General features: G+C 37.5%; 1 protein-coding gene across 2 annotated transcripts in view; it reads right to left on the bottom strand.

The window, feature by feature from the left end:
* The window catches only part of LOC103717474 (rab3 GTPase-activating protein catalytic subunit), a 38,407-nt gene extending 20,935 nt beyond the window's left edge, over positions 1–17,472 (bottom strand). For both annotated transcript variants that reach the window (XM_008805879.4, XM_008805880.4), the window contains exons 1-11: positions 17,306–17,472; positions 15,856–15,899; positions 15,634–15,697; positions 13,760–13,874; positions 13,594–13,661; positions 11,301–11,398; positions 5,373–5,544; positions 4,431–4,650; positions 3,757–3,883; positions 1,847–1,956; positions 1,628–1,720 (exon numbers count right to left, since the gene is read on the bottom strand). In XM_008805879.4, coding sequence (XP_008804101.2) covers positions 1,628–1,720; positions 1,847–1,956; positions 3,757–3,883; positions 4,431–4,650; positions 5,373–5,544; positions 11,301–11,398; positions 13,594–13,661; positions 13,760–13,874; positions 15,634–15,697; positions 15,856–15,899; positions 17,306–17,389 — 1,195 coding nt within the window. In that variant the 5' untranslated portion in view covers positions 17,390–17,472. The remainder of the gene's footprint in view (positions 1–1,627; positions 1,721–1,846; positions 1,957–3,756; positions 3,884–4,430; positions 4,651–5,372; positions 5,545–11,300; positions 11,399–13,593; positions 13,662–13,759; positions 13,875–15,633; positions 15,698–15,855; positions 15,900–17,305) is intronic.
* Positions 17,473–21,053: the final 3,581 nt, after the last annotated feature.

The raw sequence follows: 21,053 nt of genomic DNA, 5'->3' as shown, positions 1-21,053 counted from the left end.
TTCTTCTTCCTCTTTTTCTTCCTCTTCTTTCTTCCTCTTTCTTCCTTTTCTTTCCTCTTCTTCCTCTTCTTCTTCCCCGGTGCCGGTACCGGGCTTGTACCGGTGCGAACCGGACCGGTTCGCATAGGTACAGGCAAGGAGCCGTTCTCTTACCTAGCCGTTCGGTTCCGACCCCAAAGGGGTAGGAGCCGTTCGGTTCCGACCCCAAAGGGGTAGGAACCGAATTTTGTGGCTGTACCGTATCGGTGCTGGCCAGCACCAGTACGGTACAAGCTGAACCGGTCGGCTCACCAGACCATGCTTCCGACCAACTTTCTTTTTTTGGCCAGCACCAGTACGGTACAAGCTGAACCGGTTGGCTCCGATTGGCTCAGCAGACCATGCTTCCGACCAACTTTCTTTTTTCTTTCTTTTCTGAGTAAATACTTGCAGTCAATGAACCTCAAGGTAATCATCACGGGAAAGAAACTGATGCTCGTAATCTCCTGGAGACGCATCTACTATCCAAGGATGTGTCTCACCAAGCCCCGAACTCTAGTGGTGATCACAAACCTTAGTGCACACATTGTGAACAAATCAAGGTCGACTTTTACCCTTCCTCATCAAACAGATTCAAAACTTCAGCCAGCACAAACAAGCACCAACCTTTTAAACTAGTATTCGAGCAACTTTGACCTGGAAAAAAAAGAGAAAATTAATGCTTCTAAAATCTTCGAACCCTGTAGTTGTCATGTGATACATAAAACTTGTAGGGGCTGTTTGGATGCCCTGATAACTTATCAGTTGGCTAAACCTAGTTTAGAGTGAATATGAGGGACAAGGTGGTCGTAGGAGAGGGGGAAATCTCAGTCCCAGCAGCCCAGGAACCAATAATCCCAAGACAAACAAGGATATTCAATTCCATTAAAAGGTGATTTACTGTATCCTGATTATTAGGGATTATCTGTTACAAGGTGTTCCTAATTAGGAAAAACTCGTCCTCCCACACCAAACTCTTGCCTTCCCACATCCTTCAGCTCTTCCACTATATGTTTAATTTAGTTAAATCCAGAGGATAACCTATCTAAACAACCAAACAGGCGGTAATTTTCTCATTTGTCCTCTAGGATATGGAGCAAAAGCGGGAACTCTGGTTTAAGCTTTTTCTCAGTCTTTCTTACCATTATGATGGGGTATCTCTAAGAAATTCAGGAACACAATCTCAATTGTTGGATGTGATCAAATAAGTCGAGTAACTAAGCCTAATCACACTCACAGATTCTCCAATCGCTAACAATTTCATAACATCCATGTTATTCTTATAGCGCATCATATATCTTCTTGACTAACAGAAACCTTGTGCCTCTTTATCCTTGCAATATAAATGCAACTTTCTCCTACAACGAAAGCAAATACTAATATGAAAAATGCATCAAAACAAAGGCCATCAACATGGTGCCCACAAACAACACAACTTTCTCAGAAAAAACAGGCATGGAAGGCACCAACAAGAGCCCAACATACTGAATGTAGAATGTTAAAAATGAATGATGACATCTAGTAGCAAATTGAAAAGAACAATTAAAGCTTCATAAGAGCAGTAACAAGCAATTAATGTTCAATGTAGCTGGCAGACGAAGAGGAATACCATCATGGAAAAGTTCTTTAAGAACACGATCAAGAACTGTTGGAGGAGGAATGGCAGTTGAAGACTTTGAAATATCAGAACCTGGATTTTCGGCTGTCTAACATAAAGGAGAAAGATATTACCATTAGGAATATAATATCTATTTATGTTACGCGTATATCATCTAAAGAGAGAGGAAAAAGGTTAACTAACGAGATAGAAATGTCAAACGACTCAAACCTGACAAAAAATCTTCCAAAAATTGAGCTTCAAATGACATATCCAATGCACCTACTAAAAGGCGTAGTTGGGAAGCAAATCCAACAAATTTTCCTACAGAGTCATCAAGCCTATAAAGAAAGACCTGGTAGTCAAAAAACTAAACCAAGAAAACAAATATTCTAGGCATATATAGAGGTGAACATAATGCGACATGAAACTTTACACTTTTCAAAGAGAAAATCCTCAACTAAGGGATTTTAAAGTGTATAAATGCAATAATAATTTACAAAACAGAAAGTATATTTGCACAAAAAGATTTCAAAATCTTAAAAAATACAACCATTGAAATATTAGTCAATAATCAAAAATACCACATTGTAGTTCTAAGACAAATTGGTTATTGTTTTCACATTCTTATGGATAATTTAACCCAAAAAAAAAAAGAATGTGAATAGATGAAATGAAGGGGTTCCTTTGTCACTGTCTTTGAATCTTAAGGGAAAGATCTAGTGACAATACTAATGGCTGTAAGCTGCGTAAGTACACAAGTTTTCTTGCTCAGCTGTGGATTAGAAAGTAAAATAGCACAGGCACATGAAATAAGCATCACAACAATAAGAATAATGAGATGGATCTGAGGTAAAACCAAGACATTGAATTATAATATAAACTTGAATTGATGTTGTAAGGATCTTAAAAAGCTTTAGTAAACATAAAAGGTTAGCTTCAATAGGAAAAAGAAATGACGGAATGATTTACAAATGTAAACAATTCACTAGCCTACAATAAATACTTGGCCTATAATAACACAATTAATATCTAAAGCAATAAAGTGATTGCAATATGAAATTAAACCACAGGTCTACTACATGAATATCAAGTCACCTAACCCGAAGCCCAATATAATAATAACCCTTTGCTACATATATAATGGATCTAATAACAATGTGCTACATATACAATGAATCACCAGATAGGAATAGCAGAAACAGCACAATATTAGAATTGCATTCGATAAGAAGTTCTAGTAAAAATCTACTTACCGGAATTGGACATAAAATGTCAAATCAACTATAAGGATGCCCACAAAAGCAGCTTAGATCCAAATTCATATACTATTCTTGTCTTAAATATGTAAGTGGAAAACCAGGTAATGGTTAAATCTAGGTTCCCAGAGAAGTGAAGTACAATTACTCAAAGGTTCAAGGCCCACTACTAGTGAATGTGCGTTTGTCCATGCATGCACGCTATACTTCAAACAGCAATTTTCCAGAAATATGAAACAAATGGTGTTCTATTTGTATGCCATACACACAAACAGCTGAAACCCTATAAAATTTCATGAACATCATGAATGGGGACCAAGAAATGAACAGTGTCATTAAGTATTGCACTATACTGTTTGCAATGTATACAACGAAACTTGTATAGCTTTACATATGTAATTTATTACAGTTAGATTTTCATTCATCTTAGAGATCGACCTGTCAATGCCTTTTCTTTCAAGAATGAAGAAAAATAGCATAGACTGATAGTTTTTTGGCACCATTGACAAGTTGTCATTATCAGTTACCATGCATAAAGCATACAAGTAGCTGTAAATTATGTGATTGTGTAATATCCAATTTTCTACAAGGAAAATTTGGTGAAAAAAAAGAAGAATAACTTAAAAAAAAACAAGATACCATAATAGTATCTAAAACTACTGCAAGATTTCATGATGATGAATGAGGAGAGATGACCAAATTCTACATACAGAAACTGAATATAAAATTGATGATAGAAAATTAACCCACATGATCATAATTTATGCAACAAAAAATATATGGAGAGCAACTTCAAAGTGAGATGAAAATTACAAACAGCACAAATACTACAATACAGTAATGACTAGATTATACATATCCAATATGGTAGTGAATTCTTACATATTTGGAGATACGATAGGATAGATAAGCCACTTTTCAGCATCAAAAGATGAGGCATTTTCTAGTTCTGCCATCTCAAGAGAACCTTCAAATGTCCTACTTAACCACACGGCAATCAACTCAAAACCTAAAAATAAACATGAGTTTATTTCAATCATCATTAAACCCCTTCACAAAAGAGCTGTAGAATTAGTTTCCACAATTACCTAGAACCAGCAAAAGTTATTCACAGTAAGATGATTAGGAATTAAAACACACTACAAGAATATAAGTTTTATTAAGTAGGACCAGCTCTTAGGTTATAATAGGGGAATGGCCACTTCAGTTGCAATATAAGGCATCAAATCATCCAAGTTATATCTCAGGCATCAAATTAAGTAGCAACGGCACATGCATATTACATTCTATAAGCAATATCGATATTTCAAAGAGAAAAGCAATAGTATAATCACAAAGTATACCAAACAGCATCCCTCAGAAGTTTCTTTTGTGATTAATGGAAAAGGAAGAAATCCGTGGAGAATAAATAACTGCCTCAGAAAAATCCCTGAGACTCGAGAAGATTGAGAACATAAAACTAGGAGCAAGTTGAGAATACAAAACTAGGAGCAAGTTGACTCCATAAGATAAGCTGTATGTATCTAGATAATCTTACTTAGGGAGGAAAAGAATACCTCTAACAGGATCCTCAGCGGAATACCACTCTGTCCAAGGGCAATCATCATCCCATTGTGTTTTGATAAGATTCAAACCATCAGGATCTCTTCCTGGTTCTTTAGCTTCACGTTCTACACTCTCTATCTCATCATCATCATATGGAGGTGTTCTATATGTCAGCTTCATTGTGAAGCGCACTTTAAAACAGCTTGTGGAGAAATCTACTGAGGATAAAGCCTCCAAACACAAATTGCACAGATGTAAGAATTTGCAATTGCAGAAACAAATTCGGTTAGAATAAAATTCAAATCATCAGGAGCTTTCATAAATGTTGTATGTTTTTATTAGCACAAAATATAATTCTGGAAATTTCAGCTTCCTTGCAACAATAAGAAGCTGTTTTAGACATCATGGACCTGATGAAACAAAAATAAAACTCTCATAAACACGTCTACATGTATTCAGGTTGATGCTGCTACAACGAACATACCTTTTAAAAGACATGTTTGATTCTCAAGCTATCATGATAACAAAGCAACAATGCACACTAAACTGATGATTGAATACTGTTGAAGTGCAAATATTTAAAAGGCATCACAAATTTTGATCAAAATACAAATTCTTTGCCCTCGCTAAATTGAATTATTTTTAAAATTTGCAACTTCTTGTCACTTAGACCAATCACTATAATGGGTGCAAAAAAAAACTTAAATATTTAAAAAATCCATCATTTAATTTTTATAATTATACAGTCCAATTTTCCAGAAGTTTAAAAAAAATTCTAAATTCAATAGGACATATAGGCAACAAGCAACAATAAAATTTCTCATTGCAGTTATCAATTCGTGTAAATATGCCAAACCCTATTAAGAGATTTAGCCTTCTCCATATACAAAACAATTTGAACAGAAGAAATAAATAATTAGAAACAAGAACAGATTATGGTTTGGAGAACTCACAAATTTTGAGACAAACAACTCATATAGCCCCTCCAGATGCATGAGCCGTATAGGAACCTGGCTACCAATACGGTCACCATCAAACCTTCTTGTAAAAATTGTGCCCATATTTTGGATTCCAATGTATGCTTTTCGAGAAGGATCATGCACTGGAACAAATGCCGGCCAATTACTGCAAATAAAAGCTAAGTAATCATCCATAGTTGGAGGTTGGCAGTTAACAAACTAGATGTTGTAAGTCAGTAAAATCAGAAAAATTATCAACCAATGCCCAAGAAATATGTAATCAGGAATTTGTTCCAACATCTAAAGCTCTGTTACCCAAGTCGGCGGAACCGGTACTAGGCACTGTACCGGTTTTTCGGCGGCACGAGTTGGTACGGGCCATACCGGGCCTATACCGACGGAGAAGAAAGCACGCAGACTGTGAGAGAGAGGAAAAGAGAGAGAGAGAAGGTGGAGAGAGGGAGGGGGCCCGACGGAGGGTGGTGGATGCAGGAAGAGGGTGGTGGATGCAAGCGGAGGCCTTCTGACTTCACTTAAAAATCGTAAAAAAATTTCAGCCGCACCCGGACCCCTGTTTCATTTGAAACAAAGAAACCGGCCGCAGTCTCGCCTCCCGCGGCCTTCGCCGGCCTCCCGCCCTCGCCCTCCCTCCCACGCTCGCTCTCTTTCCTTCTCCTTCTCCGATTCTGGTAACGGATTTCGTTTTCATTGCCAAAACCATAATGGTGAGCCACTAGTATGGCTCGAAAAAGCCAGAACTGTTCGATTCGGGACGATTCTGCTGACCTTGCTTTTACCCAAGGTCGGCCGAACCAGACCGAACCGTCTGGTTCGGCCCCTACCGAGCCGACCCGATAGGGGACCAGTTGGGTTCGCCTGTTGTATTCGGGATCGGTCCCAACCCGGCCGGAACCGAGCCGACCCGATAGGGGACCAATTGGGTTCGCACCGAGTCGAGCCGGTTCAGAACCGGCCCCCTCCCCCTTTTCTTCTTTTGTTATAATGAGGTGTTGGAAAGGTCCGAGAAGTTTTTCAAGCCTTCCCAAATCCCAACATTCATTTTGTTCTAAATTTCTCTCCCTTCTCCCCTAACAAAAATCACACCGATTTAGCACGATTGAAGAAAGATCTAAGCCTAAATAAGGTGTACTTCCTCTTTCCAATCTCATTTCTTCTCTTTTTAGAGGGCTTCAAAAAATAGCTCGAAATTTTCAAAATAAATAGAGATCATGCCAAAATTTTTGATTTTGGTTTAATTTTAGGATAAGTTATAGATCTATGGATGATCTACATAATGACATTATTTTTTTTAATTTTTAGATTATATATATTTTTTAAAAAATAAAAATTCTTTTTTAATTAAAAAATAAGAAAATAATAAAATTTAAAAAAATATAAAATTAGAAGCATATTTAGGAGCATGCAAGCTACACTCTAGCAAAATTTGATGTCCATTTATACAAATTTTGATACGATCATACGTGCAATGGCCTAAGCCTAAATTTGAAAAAAATAAGAAATAAATAACCTTTAATGCATGCCCACGGGCCTAAAAAAATATATGTAGCATCCAGTCTTGGGTTCTACATGAATCTGAGCTAAAATTAATTTTTTAAATATTTATATTTAAAAATTATTTTTAAATTTAAAAATGATTAAAAATATATAGTTAATACCAAAAAATCTGAAAAATGAGTAGTAAGTAATACATATTTTAGAAATATTTTCTGAAGTAAAAAACATATTTTTCTGAATTTATAGTATTTAAATATATTTTTAATTTAAAATTTATTAAAAATATATAAATGAATAAATGAATATGAAAAAATAGTGTTATGTATTAGATAAATCAAATATATTTTCTAAGGTAAAATATATATTATCTTCATCATAACGAAATTTTACTTTTTTTATAATTGATAAACTGACATACTTGATAAACCTGCAGGAATAGAACCATTAAAGAAAAAGGAGACAGAGCGTAACATTGGCTAGGATCGGTTAAGATCATGGGCAAATACTCTCAGGTCGGCACCATTAAAAGTGCAACTGGTGCAATACAGAGTTCAAGGAAGGAGGGATAATCAGGTTGAAGCAGTACTTAGCAAGTGGTATCCACATGCCAAAAATGCCCACAGGAGGTTCGGCAGTTGATGAAGAAGCACTTCGTTGATTTCAGAACAGCGAAGAAGAGGATTTTTAAAAAGAAAGCGGAGATGGACCGCCGAGCGGCATAGCCATCTTCCTATCACTCCAGAAAGTCAAAGGCAGCATCTGCTTCAAATGACGAGGAGGCACAGATCCATGCTACCATTCAGACGAGCCTTGATGATCAGTGGTAGCAAGATCAGGTGGCCAGGCATGGGGCTCGATTTGGGCCCTTATACTACGAATTGAGCTCCGATTCTGTGAGCAGCAGGAAGGTCCGCCGTACCGGTACCGGTCGGCGTACCGGTGGCCGGCCAGACCGGTACGGTACCGGTCCGGTCCGGTATGTACCGGCCGGTACGCGGTGGTTTCAAAAACCACAGCGCGCGGCGCTGTGGTTCTAAAAAAAAAATCGTACCGGTGCGAACCGGCCGGTTCGGATAAAAAACCGGAAAATACCCGTTTTTTTGTTGTTCCGGTACCGGTCTAAGACCGGACCGGTACGTACCGGCCGGTACGGGCCGGTACGGCATTCCATGAGCAGGACAGATCTAGAGTTCAGAAGGACCTTCTTAATTGGGAAGACCGTCAGCAAATGCGATGGTCTTATTGCATCTATGCTGGGAGCTTTTAGTAGAAAAAAATTCTCCGTCGACATAAATGCAAGACGGCCATCGCCTCTGCTGACGGCTTTTCTGAATGAGAAGGTCCTCCTGAACTCTAAATCTGCTTTGCTGCTCGCAGAACCAAAGCCCAAATCAAGCCCTATGCCTGGCCACCTCATTCTGTTGTCACTGATCATCTATGGTCGCCTGAATGGCAGCCTGAATCTATGCCTCCTCGTCGTCTGGAGCGGACACCTTCTTTGACTTTCTGGAGTGATAGGAAGGTGGCTCGGCCGCTCGGCGGTCCACCGTCGCCTTTTTCTTGAAAACCCTCTCCTTTGCTGCTCTGAAATCAGCAAAGTGCTTTATCAATTGCCGAACCTTTGTGGGTATTTCAGGCATATAGATACGTCGATGTAACCACCAGCTAAATGCCGCTTCAATCTAGTTACTCCTCCCCTCCCTTGAACTCTGTGTTGCACCAGTTGCACTTCCAATGGTGCCGAAGCGAGAGAATTTGTCCATGATCCCAACCAATGGCTTATTTTTCTTTGATGTTCCATTCTTGCAGATTTATCAATTATTTAAAAATAGCAAAATTTTGTTACGATGAAGATAATATTTTTTACCTCAAAAAATACATCTGATTTATCTAATACATAATACTATTTTTTATTTACGATGAAGATAATATTTTTTATTTACCTCAAAAAATATTTTTGCTGAAGAGTAGCTTGCATGCCCCTAAACACGCTTCTGATTTTATATATTTTTAGTTTTATTTTTTATATTTTTTATTTTTTAATCCAAATATATATTTTAAATTTTTAAATATATATAATCCAAAAATCAAAAAATTTTATGTCATCGTGTAGATCATCTATAGATGTACAACATGTCATAAAATCAAGCCAAAATTAAAAATTTTGGCATAATCTCTCCTTGTTTTGCAAATTTTGAGCTATTTTTTGGAGCCAAAAAAAAAAGAGAATGAATGAGATAGGCAGGAGGAAGCACACTTTATTTAGGCTTGGATCTTTCTTCAATCGTGATGAATTGGTATGATTTTTGCCATAGGGGGAAGGGGAAGAATTTCAGAATAAAATGAACATTGGGAAGGCCTGAGAAACTTCTTGGGCCTTCCCGACACCTCATTATAACAAAGAAGGAAAGAGGGAGAGAGGCCCAGCCCAACTCGGTACAAACTGGATAGTTTGCGTCGATTTGAAATGGAACCGGCCGGTTCGAGACTTATCCCGAATACAATAAGCGAATCGACCTAATACCCCACCAGGTCGGCTCAGTACGGGCCGAACCGAGCGGTTCGGTCTGGCTTGGCCAACCTTACTGTGACCTAATCTAGGTTATGAGTGATATATTTAAATTCAAGGTCCGCAATCTCGATACTGGATACCGTATCAATATCTTATCGGTTTGGTACGGTACGATACGCACCCTATACAAAAATAGGCCTCTAACCATTTTTCTCAATTTTTATCTCGGTATGCCTCGGTATGGAGCGATACAAGGTTTGTACCGATTTGAAGTTGAATTTTATATTGGTTTCCTTCTGGTATGGTATAGTACGCCCCATACCAAGCAATACGAGATGATATGACAGACCATATCTACATCTTTTACCAGTACCTTGGTGTCACGATAAGTCATAATTGTTTAAATAGAAAATTTAAGTTGTTTACTTCATGAAGATGGATGGCCTAGAATAATTTTCACGTACCGAAGCATATCCTATATATCAAACTTGGACTTATGTCTGTCCTATCTTAAAACCTTAAACAATGTAGCTGCAAATATTGTTTAATTACATTTTAAAAAAAAGAAATATTAAAACTTTTATTATTTGGAGGGATTATAACTAGCCACCACATGCTTCCTATTAAACCTCAACAAATAAAAAATACACCCAACGAGTGCCATTAAAATAATGTCCAAAATGAAAAATACTACGAATAATCAAGAAGGGCAATTTCAAATGACTTTACAATTAGGAAGCAAAAAAAAGAAGAATAAACTACCCAGAAAGTGGCAAGACTGCAGTCCCTTGGGCAAGCAAGGACCATCTATGGAACTATGGAAATATTGGGCTCCACTCCCGATTCCAAGAGTGGGTCCCAAAACCACACCTTGTGAAAGGTAAACCAGGTCCTATAGGATATTTATTACTATTTAGAAATATAGAAACTTTGAGGTAGTGTACTAGATATACCCTCCATAAATTTTTATTTCCCTCATAGTTCCACTATCTTTTACAGCACAGCCTTTCACCAATTTTCCTTGTGCTAGGAAAGAGATTTAAAGAAATGAGGCAAAATTGATAGTAAAAGCATTGGGAAGATCTAAGAAGCTACAAGATCCAGAGAACGTTAGGAAAAACACGAAATGCAAAATTAGCTTGGGATAATAAGGAGCAAGGGTTACTATCTTGATACCAGACACCATATTAGTACTGTGCTGGCACAGAATTGGGATACCCAATACTAGGGTTGGTCCAGTGTACCAAGATTCAGTACCTCCCTTTCCGTACCAAATCTCGATTCAGTATGGTATGGTATGGTATGCCCAATACAAGGTGGTATGTACCAGTGCGGTGAACCATGATATGAAGGATAAAAACAAGATGTCATATTAGACTCCTACTGCTCGACGAATGCGCAGCCACTGGAGAGAAAATGTGGCATGTTAGGGAAATACATAAATAAATAATGTTAAAACAAGAATTGGAAAAGATTCGGGAAAATACTGGGCGTAGTGGACTAGAACTGGGAAATGAATAAAAAGAGAAGGCTAAAATAGGAATTGGAAAAAGAGTCAAGAAAATGTTCCTAACCTATATAGTAGTTCTCCATTAACAATTAAGATTTTTTCCATTTTGCATTCTTTTCTGTTCTTACTCATCTAACTAATATGTTATTCTCAAAAATCAACTATGAATTTTTTTTATCAAGCTAATTGTTTGAATACATGGTAGAAAGGCTTTCACGTCACACTATATAAATGACTTGGAAACATACTTGAGATACACTATTTTTGTCCTCCTCTTTTACTCCTTTAGCTACTGTAGTATTTCTGTACTGATCAAGGTAATTGTTTAATTACAAACATAGTAGAGAGCCTTGCAGGAAGCATAAATTTTCATGAAGCAACTCACCTGCCACAATTTGATAAAGCGATTGCAACAGCACTTAAAAGCTTACTTGATTCAGGTGCATCAAGGACCACACCACTAGCACTTAGAGGTGCAATGACCTGATAGTGGATGCAAAACCAAAATCAATGGATGCACTATCCAACAGCAATATAGAGAACATATCCATAATTATAAACTAAACTAGTACCCTTATAAAAGAAAATATAGTAGAACCATGTAAAGATGAAAATTATGGAGAACAAGCTATTGAAAAAGCACAGAAAAGGGTGGGAGAGAGAGAGAAGAGAGGCAAATAGCAACGTGAATGCAAAATAACATCACGGAAAAGTAAAGAATTTTAAAAAGTGAGTGTCATGCAAATGCAAATCGAGCAGAATTTGTTCCCGAACAGACATAAACTTGGACTTGCTAGTAAATCTGAAATTGGCAGGTACAAATATATTTAAAAAAGAATCTATAATGTACACCCTAAGGTGGAAAAGAGATAATTACGTAATGAGGTAAGATCCATTACACGAGTCATCTCATTTGCCATTCTATTTGAAGCTGGCTGATAATTCAGAACACATGCTACATCTCAATACGAAAGATGAACTATTTTCTGAGGAGAGAACTCCATATTAGGAAATGGAGTTTGCATATGACAAAGTTGGAGCTTGATTACATGGAATGTAGGCATGTCTTATTAGGCTGCAGGAAGAGGAAACTGCATCATACTTGGTAACCCCAAATGAATGAAACTCATGAATGATAAAGTTTAGTCAATCAAGTTTAGCAGTTGGATTATAATCAAGCAGCTGAAGCGTTGCCACATAGTGCGGGATCAACTTAAAGATAATAAGATTAGTTGATAAAGTTTAGTAGTTGGATTATAATCAAGAAGCTGTGGTGTTGCCGCATAGTGTGAGATCAACCTAAAGATAATAAGAGGTCCACAGGATGTTGGCTCAAACTACTACTCCTTAGAGGCCACTGGTGAGTAAGCTTCTATAGAATGAAGCTGCTCGGACTATTACACTCAACTGCTCAAACTAACCAACAGACATGTGCCACAAACCAGGCACTTCGATAAGATCATAAGACTGAGGGTAAATCATCAGACTTAAGCACATTATTTAACCAAAACCTACAGATAACTTATATCAACTGTATCACCAAAAAACTCTTTGCGAGTTTCCTAACACACCTGATATAGGTCATATTCAAAGCTGGATAAAGAAAAAAGTCATTACAGATGGCAGCACCTCCTGAGGTAATATGATGCAAAGAAAGGAAATTTATATCATACAACATGGAAGTGTAACTTCTTATAAATTAGTTTATTCTAGTCTAGTAAAACTCCAAGATGTAAAAGAAACACCTATGAATTTAGTGGAAATAGTTAAATTTTCTTGAAGTCATGTAAGCCTATTACTTCTTTTTGAAATCGAAAGTTGGATTTACCTAAATCTTAACAAAAGCTCATTTTACATCGAAAGTACATGAATTTTTAGCTTTTGTATTGATTTCAATGACATTTACAGCAAAGAGGCAGGAGATTCTTCATTTTGTTGTATCTTGGCGCACATGATCCAAGATTTCGCATTCTCTGGGTTCCAGCATGTGATTGGAACAACATGGGTCGAGCAATCTATCTGAAATGTGCTAATATTAGCAGCCATGATCTACATAGGGTGCCATTCCCACACCCAAATTTCTCTACTCCCACTCGGCCAAATACTCATTCTAATGCTTCATCTACTCTTATATCAGTTATCTTTATCCGCTATCAATACATAAAAAGTAAATTTAGTATCAAACTATTTAGTTTTTATGAACCACAAGGGCAACAGAATTCTTTAAAATTTAAAAACCAGATGAGTTCATTTATATAAATTATATTCTACATGCACTTTTTAGGCTCCACCATCCCCTTTTTCCCAGAAGGTCTATTTTTGAAAGAAAAAAAAAAAAATCTGCTTCAGCACTCCTGTAACAAGTCTTAGTTCAAGAAACTGGGTACTTGTCAACTATTTAACTATTCCCAAGTATTGCTAGAAAATGAAAGCTGTAAAAAAGAAGTATGATTTCTTCCAATTCCCAATTGGAACTTTCTTTTTTGTGAAAACTCCAGAAAACTGCAATCGTCCTATTATTAAGCAATTTTATGATAAAGGTACAAATGGGATGCAATGCCAGTTCCCACATTTTTGATATTAAGAACAACTTCTCTTTGGTGAACTACCATATACACAGGGATCATAGAATCAAGCAAGCGATGATTCACATTCAAGATTAGAAACAAAACATATACCAGAAACTCAGCTACTCCAAAGGATAGCTGTAAATCGTGCAAATCATCATCCCAATGTGCAGCTTTGCCTGCATTAGTCAAAATCCAAAATTGGTGAAATTGTGTTCTTATTTATAATATCTAAAGTGAAAAAAAAAAAAGCATTTCAATAAGCTTATTATTTTACCATTCCTTGATGTCTCAAAGTAATATTCCATGCAATATAATTTTAACCCATACTTCAATTCACATTTGACCTTATATAAATTTTTTCGAGAGCCCACGGATTCTGCACTCTTTTCCTGCACAAGCAGATAATATAAGGGGCCAGACACAGTATGTATTGATTTTACATACATCTTATATGGTTGCCAGGATATGGGTATCATAAAAGTAGCATGATCTATGCATGCCAGATGTAATGTTTATCAGACAGGAGACCAAACCCTTCTTGCTTTTATATAGGAAGTAAGCACTAGCAGATAAGCCAGATGTTAGCAATCGAATAACAAATTTCAGATTTCCAACATGGTTTCACATAAGCTTCTGAAAGACAAGCACTAAAAGTAAAATTAACTAGCCTTATACAAAAGGGCTCAAACAAAATAGTTCGAGAGCATTTAAAAGATTATAACTAAAAGGGCATCCCAGTGCATAAGGCTCCCCATATTGTGGGGTCTGAGGATGGCCAAATGTATACAACCTTACCCCCGTATATAGAGAAGTTCTTTCCATGTTTTGAACCCACCTAAGTTATAATGAAGCAACCTTACCATTGTGTAAAGGCATGCCCTCTTAAAATATGATAATTATGTATATGAAATTATGATTGAGAATTTGACAGTTATGTAAATAGGAGTATCAATGCAAAAGCCTCTACAGCTCAAATTTTCTATGAGAAACATGATATAAATGTTAAGAGATTTCATCTGCTACAACAGAAAAGAGCCATGGGTGCCTATTCAGGCTTTACTTTAGAGGTTTGGATAATAAAGAAATAAACATGTTCATTGAAAGATAAAAATTCTAAATTGCTGAAAATTTTGATCTTGAAATCCTATTTTGGTTATGCAAACCCATTAATTCTAAGTTCTCAAATTCATATTTTATTTTAAACCCCAAAACATCCTCCTCCTTTGATGTCCTTATTTTGTCTTCTTAGAAATGATTTGAGCCCTTGACAAAGTGTCATCTCAGATAAAAAAGAAAAGAAAAGAAATTGTGTACTAAATTAAATGCCGAGAGAAGAAGGTGATGTTTGCTAACTCCATTATCATCAATTAGCATGACATGTATTCATGATTTTGATAGCTCAAATGTGTTATAAAACTTTAGCTCCTAGAAGTGGGTGGGGTGCCAGTATGGGGAAGCAGGTCTCTAAAAAAATAAGAAAACACTTAGGAAGCAAATGCTTCTGGAAAGATTCCAAAGCAGGTATGCAAACCTAAATGGAAAGATTCCTACTACTAAGTATAAAGTCAAGTATCTATTGCAGGATGCATATTATTGCTCAAAGCAAGTAATTGTGGCCTAATCAAAGATAACAGCAGGCTCATGGGAAGAGTTTATTTATTAGCTATGTTTGATTGTGAGTCAGAAAGCATCTTCGCAACTTTCAGAATGTCAATAGAGATATAAAACGTACAAACTTGTAGATGAACTTTTGACGAACATAAAAAATTGAACATGCAAAATAAACAAAGAAAAGTCTTCCGATCAACAATAAATCAAAAGATGCAAGGAAGATGCCCATTTAAAGGGGAAAAAATTAATAGAAACTGGAACACAAGAGAGAAACAAGACGTCAGCTCTATGGCTGTCTTGAAATGGACATGCAGGGGAGAGATGGGCAACAAGCACTTGGGACCATGAGGTCATCTGTATCATCATCATAAGCAGGCTATGTATAAGAGAAAATGTACATGATATTTTCCCAGAGTATGCAGTATAGATTTTTCAAATACAAAACCAACTTCACTTAGAAGATGATGGTTGGAAAAATAAGTAATAAGAGAAGGCTCTTGAATTTCAAACAAAGTTGCTGATGGGGGAAAAGCATACCATCAAATTCTTTGGACCATCAACCAGCCAGAGTCGACAAACAGCCTCTATTTCTGATATGAATCTAGATAAAATCAAAGGGTTAGTCTATTTATGATTCAAAACTAAGCAGTCACTAAATCTGTTCGCAGAAAAGGACTAATAAGAGAGAAACTATTTAATTTAAAATCATGCAAGAGGAGATCTGTATACATGTATAGCAAGACAGAAATATGAAGGTACCTTTCCCATGATGATGCAAGTGTGAAATCATCGAAGCCCTCGAGCTGAAAAAATATAGAAATACCATTTATACTTACCAATCAGCCCATAAGAATATTTATGTGCAAAAAGAAAGCTCTTTGAATAGGAATAGGATGCTTTGAAACACTGAGAGTTGAACATGCTTGATTCCACATAGTTTTTGGATTTAATTAGAACCTTGTGCACAAGATTAAATGAAGATTCATCAGTTTTCAACCTATTCTCCTAGTAGCCTATTAGAATATCATGTTATGCAAGGGTGGGTTTTTTTTTCAAGGATCATGTTATTTAGAAAAGGAAGAACATAGAAATTTATAAAATATACAGAAGTTAATAGCTGACTGGAGATATTTCTAGCAATTTAGCTAGTATCCGTTGTTTAATCTTCACAAGAGGGACCACTTGTTCATGAGTTATGCCCAAAGATTCAAGCATTTCAATTTTCAAAAAATACGGAATTACAGATATTTGATTTATAATTCATTGCTTTCTACCTAAACTCAAATTTTGTGTCTCGATAATCCTTGAAAGCCACCCATCCAAGAATCATTTTCAAGAATCATATAATCAAGGTTTAAAAGAAGATAGAGTTATATAGGGTACAAAGAATATAACATCCACCAATAGGCAATAATCAAATGTTGAGGCTGTGTTGATTTAAATGAGAGTTCTTCTTTTATTGAGAAATTGAAGGTCGCTCTTTGAGAACCATGATGATTGCAACATACAAGTAATCCATGCTTTTTGCCCGCAAAAGTTTAAAAAAATAGAAGTAGCAATATAACATCTTGAAACATTGAAGGTTTATATATAGTTTGATATGACACTTTGGACCTAAGTTCTCCCATAACCCCTAAACCATCTAAATTCTTGAGGATGGTCCTCATGGAAGTATCCTAACATGGAAAAGTCCAAATATCATCCCTTTTATGCATCTCCTTACCTTCCTCCAATAGAATATGCCTGACCACAGATCAACGAGAAATAACACGATTACCAATTCTTGATCTTAATTTCATATTTGCAGCAACAAATTCATTCAAGAAATGTAAATGCAATAAACCTAATAGCGATCGATTCTCGATCTTGATTTCATATATACAGCATACATAAATCATACAATAATATATAAAGAAATGCAATGAAACGGGGACGAGAAATCAGGCGCAGAAATCAAATGGCGCAGCCAATTAAAACAAGCTGAAATTCTTGAATTCTTGAGATCCAAAAAATTAAAGCAACAAATTATTTGAAACTATTGATTTTTGAGAGAAAAAAACAAGCAATTCTACAGGAACTATTGATTATTGAGATCAAGAAACAAACAAAAATTCTCAAAATTCTTGATTCTTGAGATCCAGAGGCTGGCGTAAAAGAATCTATAAACGTAAAGAAAGGATCTTGAGGAGGAAGATTGAAAGAAAGAAACCTCCTCTAGGGTTTCGTCCTCCTCTTCTTCTTCCTCTCCTCCTCCTCCTTCTCGCTCCGCCATCGAATGGCTTGAAGACGCCATGGACGATGCGATCGCCAGAGTAGAAGACCTGAGTTGTGTCGCGAGAGCTAGGAGGGACAGAGGAAAGGGGTCGAGGTCTATTGGACGTCGATTAGCTCCAACAATTAGAGAATATATAAAGCTTCCGCTTGAACAGATACCGCCAAATCTGCCTCGCGATGCGCAAATAGCCAGCATTTACTTAGAAGCGCGGATCGTAAAGTTTATTACGTGCATTTGGAGGCGGTGTGACGCGTATCCACGTCAAATGTAAATTCTTATATAAAATGACCAGGTGAGCCAACCTGGGTCTGGGTTGATTTCTTGTTTCCTAAAGCGCGTGGGGTCCCCAGCGGATGGTGGCGATCGTATGATGGAAAGAAAGCAGAGCTAGTGTACTTTATGTGGTGTTCCAGGGAGCACTACCATAGGCCATTAGATTGATAATTTTAGAATCTGAAAGCAGAAATTAACCATTCAGTATCATTAACCATTCGTATTTCTATTTCTATGGGTCTTATGAAACAAGTACCTGACTTTGACGATGAAGAAATTACTATTCAAATTTATACATTAACCTTGTATATGTGCATGATGCAATATCAATCATTAGCATGCTTTTTCTTTTTTTTTTTGAGAAATAACCAATGTGGTGCATTTTAATTTAGCAACAATACATAATTAATAGAGGGATAATATGTGCATTTAACTAGACTAAAAATATTTTAATTTTAAAAAAAGTAAATTATAAAAAAAATTGGTTATGCCACTTTATCGAGAATGAGTAAAATTAGCATGATCATTTTCATTGCATCCACCATACTATCCAATGAATAAAAATATCTTTCATAAAGTTTTCGTGAATGCGAGTAGGAGAAAAGGGCCAAGCATTAATATGCCTACATAATTTACATATAACTCATATTTTAGTTATTGAATGTTCTTAGAACTCTTGGCTACGATCATTAGCTGGATCCAGGAAGGTCCGAGGGTCGTTGCCGATGATCATCCACTGCTTCGTGATATCGGGATGATGATGAGAGATGGAGAAATTATCCAAGTTAAGCATGTGTTTAGAGAAGCCAATAGAACTGCGGACTGGATAGCTACCTACGTAGCCAACCACGCCGACAGCACCGTATGAGTAGGGAATGGAGAGTTGCCTCGAGAGTTCCGTAATATTTTGTTTCTTGGTTTTATTGAATGTATCCATACATGTGTTGTATGAATCACCCTTTGTAGCCAAAAAAAAAAAAAAAAAAAAAAAAAAAATTAGAACTTCATTCCAAAATGTATTGGTTGGCTTAAGAGCCAATGTCAATCCGATTAATAATTGCCATGCAATCCCTCCATATCTCAGTTTAGGAAGAGAGTGAATCACCTTTGCGTCTTCCCTCGTCCTTCTTTCTTTTCGTTGATGTTGCCCCAGGTTGGAAAAGAGCCATGGCTGGAAAAGATGGTGCTCCCTCATCCTTCTTCTTCTTTTCCTTGCCACCATTTTGCATTGCTTCGTATTGGAGGAAAAATGGATTGCCCAAAATACGTGAATACATCGCCGGTACGCGATGACGAGCATAGCAGCAGCAATCCTCAAGGCGCCCGAGCTCAAGGCGTCCAACTTCAAGGCGCCTGATCTCAGAGCTCACGGCCTCGATCTCGGGCAAGCTGGACCCGACCGACCTCAAGTCTGAAGAAGACCCAATCAAAGGACGAAGTAGACTTCTCCATTCCACTGGAAATCAAGCCCCCCTCCTCCTCATCCGGGATCCAATCCCGCGATCTCCGTCTAAGCGACTGTCAATACTTAAATGCGCACGATCTCCGTAGACCTCCAGCCAGCCCAAAATCTCAGACCATCCACGGCAACTCGTTGATTCACTCAATCTCGTCCAGTCATCTACGGCAACTAATTAATTCACACGATCACGCCCAATTATGACGGTAACTCATTAATTCGCACAGTCACATCACAGGTAACCCTGGCACCCCTCCTATAAAAAAGAGACTCCCTCTTCTCAGAGGAAGAGACTTCTAACTTTTGACTTCTACACACGATCTCTCCTTCTCCACAAAAGCTCCTTCTGACTTAAGCATCGGAGGGCCGACGCCGGAAACCCCGGCCACCGGCTTCTTGCAGGTCCTCCGGAGGACGCAACCCGCCGACACACCACCTGTCGGAGCTCCTCCTTCTTAGCTAGTGGTCGCCCCCAAAGGCACACAGCATCGATCCTTTCCCTGCTAACTTTTGCTTTACCACCCAAAGGCACCAACTTATCCATCCCTTGCAGCACCCACATTTTCATTCAAGTCCTCTAAAGAGCTCCCCTGCCTCCAAAGTGCAAAGGTTTATCTCATGCTTCCTTCACTGACCCATCTCTTTTATGACCACCTCATGCAACCATTCATCCAACATGAAGGAGGTAATCATATATGGGTGAATTAGGAAGCTTCTTTTGATGGAGATACGTGATCCAACGTATTTGAATAGATTTTTTTAAAACGTTTTCAGTTATTTATGCCCATAGCCCTAGTTCTGCATGCACCATTCTTGCCACCCATTTATATTACCATCAACTGCATGCGCCCACAAGCACAATATTTCTACTTGTTGCTTTTCTCCAGCACCATTTCGCTCCCCGTTGTGCTCAAAACGCCAGAACGGCCCATGGACACCTCTCTTCTCTCAAAATGGACATGGCATATACAATTGAGCTTCATTTCCAAACACCCTACCATTTTTTCTTCCAAAAGTCCATTTATTTAACTCTCGCCCGCCTTCCACAACAAAGTTTATTATGGGTCGGGCTTGGGTATAGAAAATATCAAATTTTAGATAAATCCAGCCTAAAGCCTGATTAAAAATGATGAGAGTTTACGCCGGAGGCCCAACTCATAATCAGCTTTATTTCACAACCACTCTCATCCATGCATTCCTCCATTTCAGCAAACGAAGGGTCACTTAGGAGGCATGGATGGAAGGATGAATGGAACATGAAACCATAGGCAATCAAAGAAGCGTAACACATCGGTGAAGATCATGTTTGGAGGTCTCTTAATTCAACTAGGATTAACGAATCTATAGTAGATCGACACATAGAGGTAGGTAAGAGGGTGGGTTCATAGAACAATTGCTATAATTGCTAATTAAGTTGATGATATGTACGATGCTAGCGCATGGAATACTGATATTCTAACAACCTAGGATCTCACTCAAAATGGCTAGCCGAAAGGTATTATTTAGGTTTCTTGAACCTATATAAAATTCAAGATCTATCCAGCGAATAACTAATGTGGAACTAAACACACGTCCGCATGGATCCTCACTTGTATGCAGTCGAACAATCCATAAACTGGAACAGCGATAAAGATACTACAAGCAGATGATGGGGATGCAATGACACAACCACAAGATCGCCTCGCACGATTAATTCTGAGCCATGAAGGAATACCTGTTGGAACAATCAGATCACATCCATAACGCCAGATAACGATCATCATTTAAACTCGTATTACTAATGTATATGATGCAACAAAAACCACTAAAACTCTTACGAACAATCATCGTTCTTAAACATTGATGCATGAAAGCGAAGCCGATATTAGACCTGATCTGACATGCCCCTCTTCCTCAACCTCAACCGACAAATCCTAAATTGCCTCAGCACTGCATGTGATCAATCATCTA

This window comes from Phoenix dactylifera, chromosome 3 (assembly GCF_009389715.1).
Source record: "Phoenix dactylifera cultivar Barhee BC4 chromosome 3, palm_55x_up_171113_PBpolish2nd_filt_p, whole genome shotgun sequence".
Taxonomy (NCBI): domain Eukaryota; kingdom Viridiplantae; phylum Streptophyta; class Magnoliopsida; order Arecales; family Arecaceae; genus Phoenix; species Phoenix dactylifera.
The sequence above is the reverse complement of the archived record's forward strand: the minus strand, read 5'-3'. Positions and strand labels throughout refer to the sequence as shown.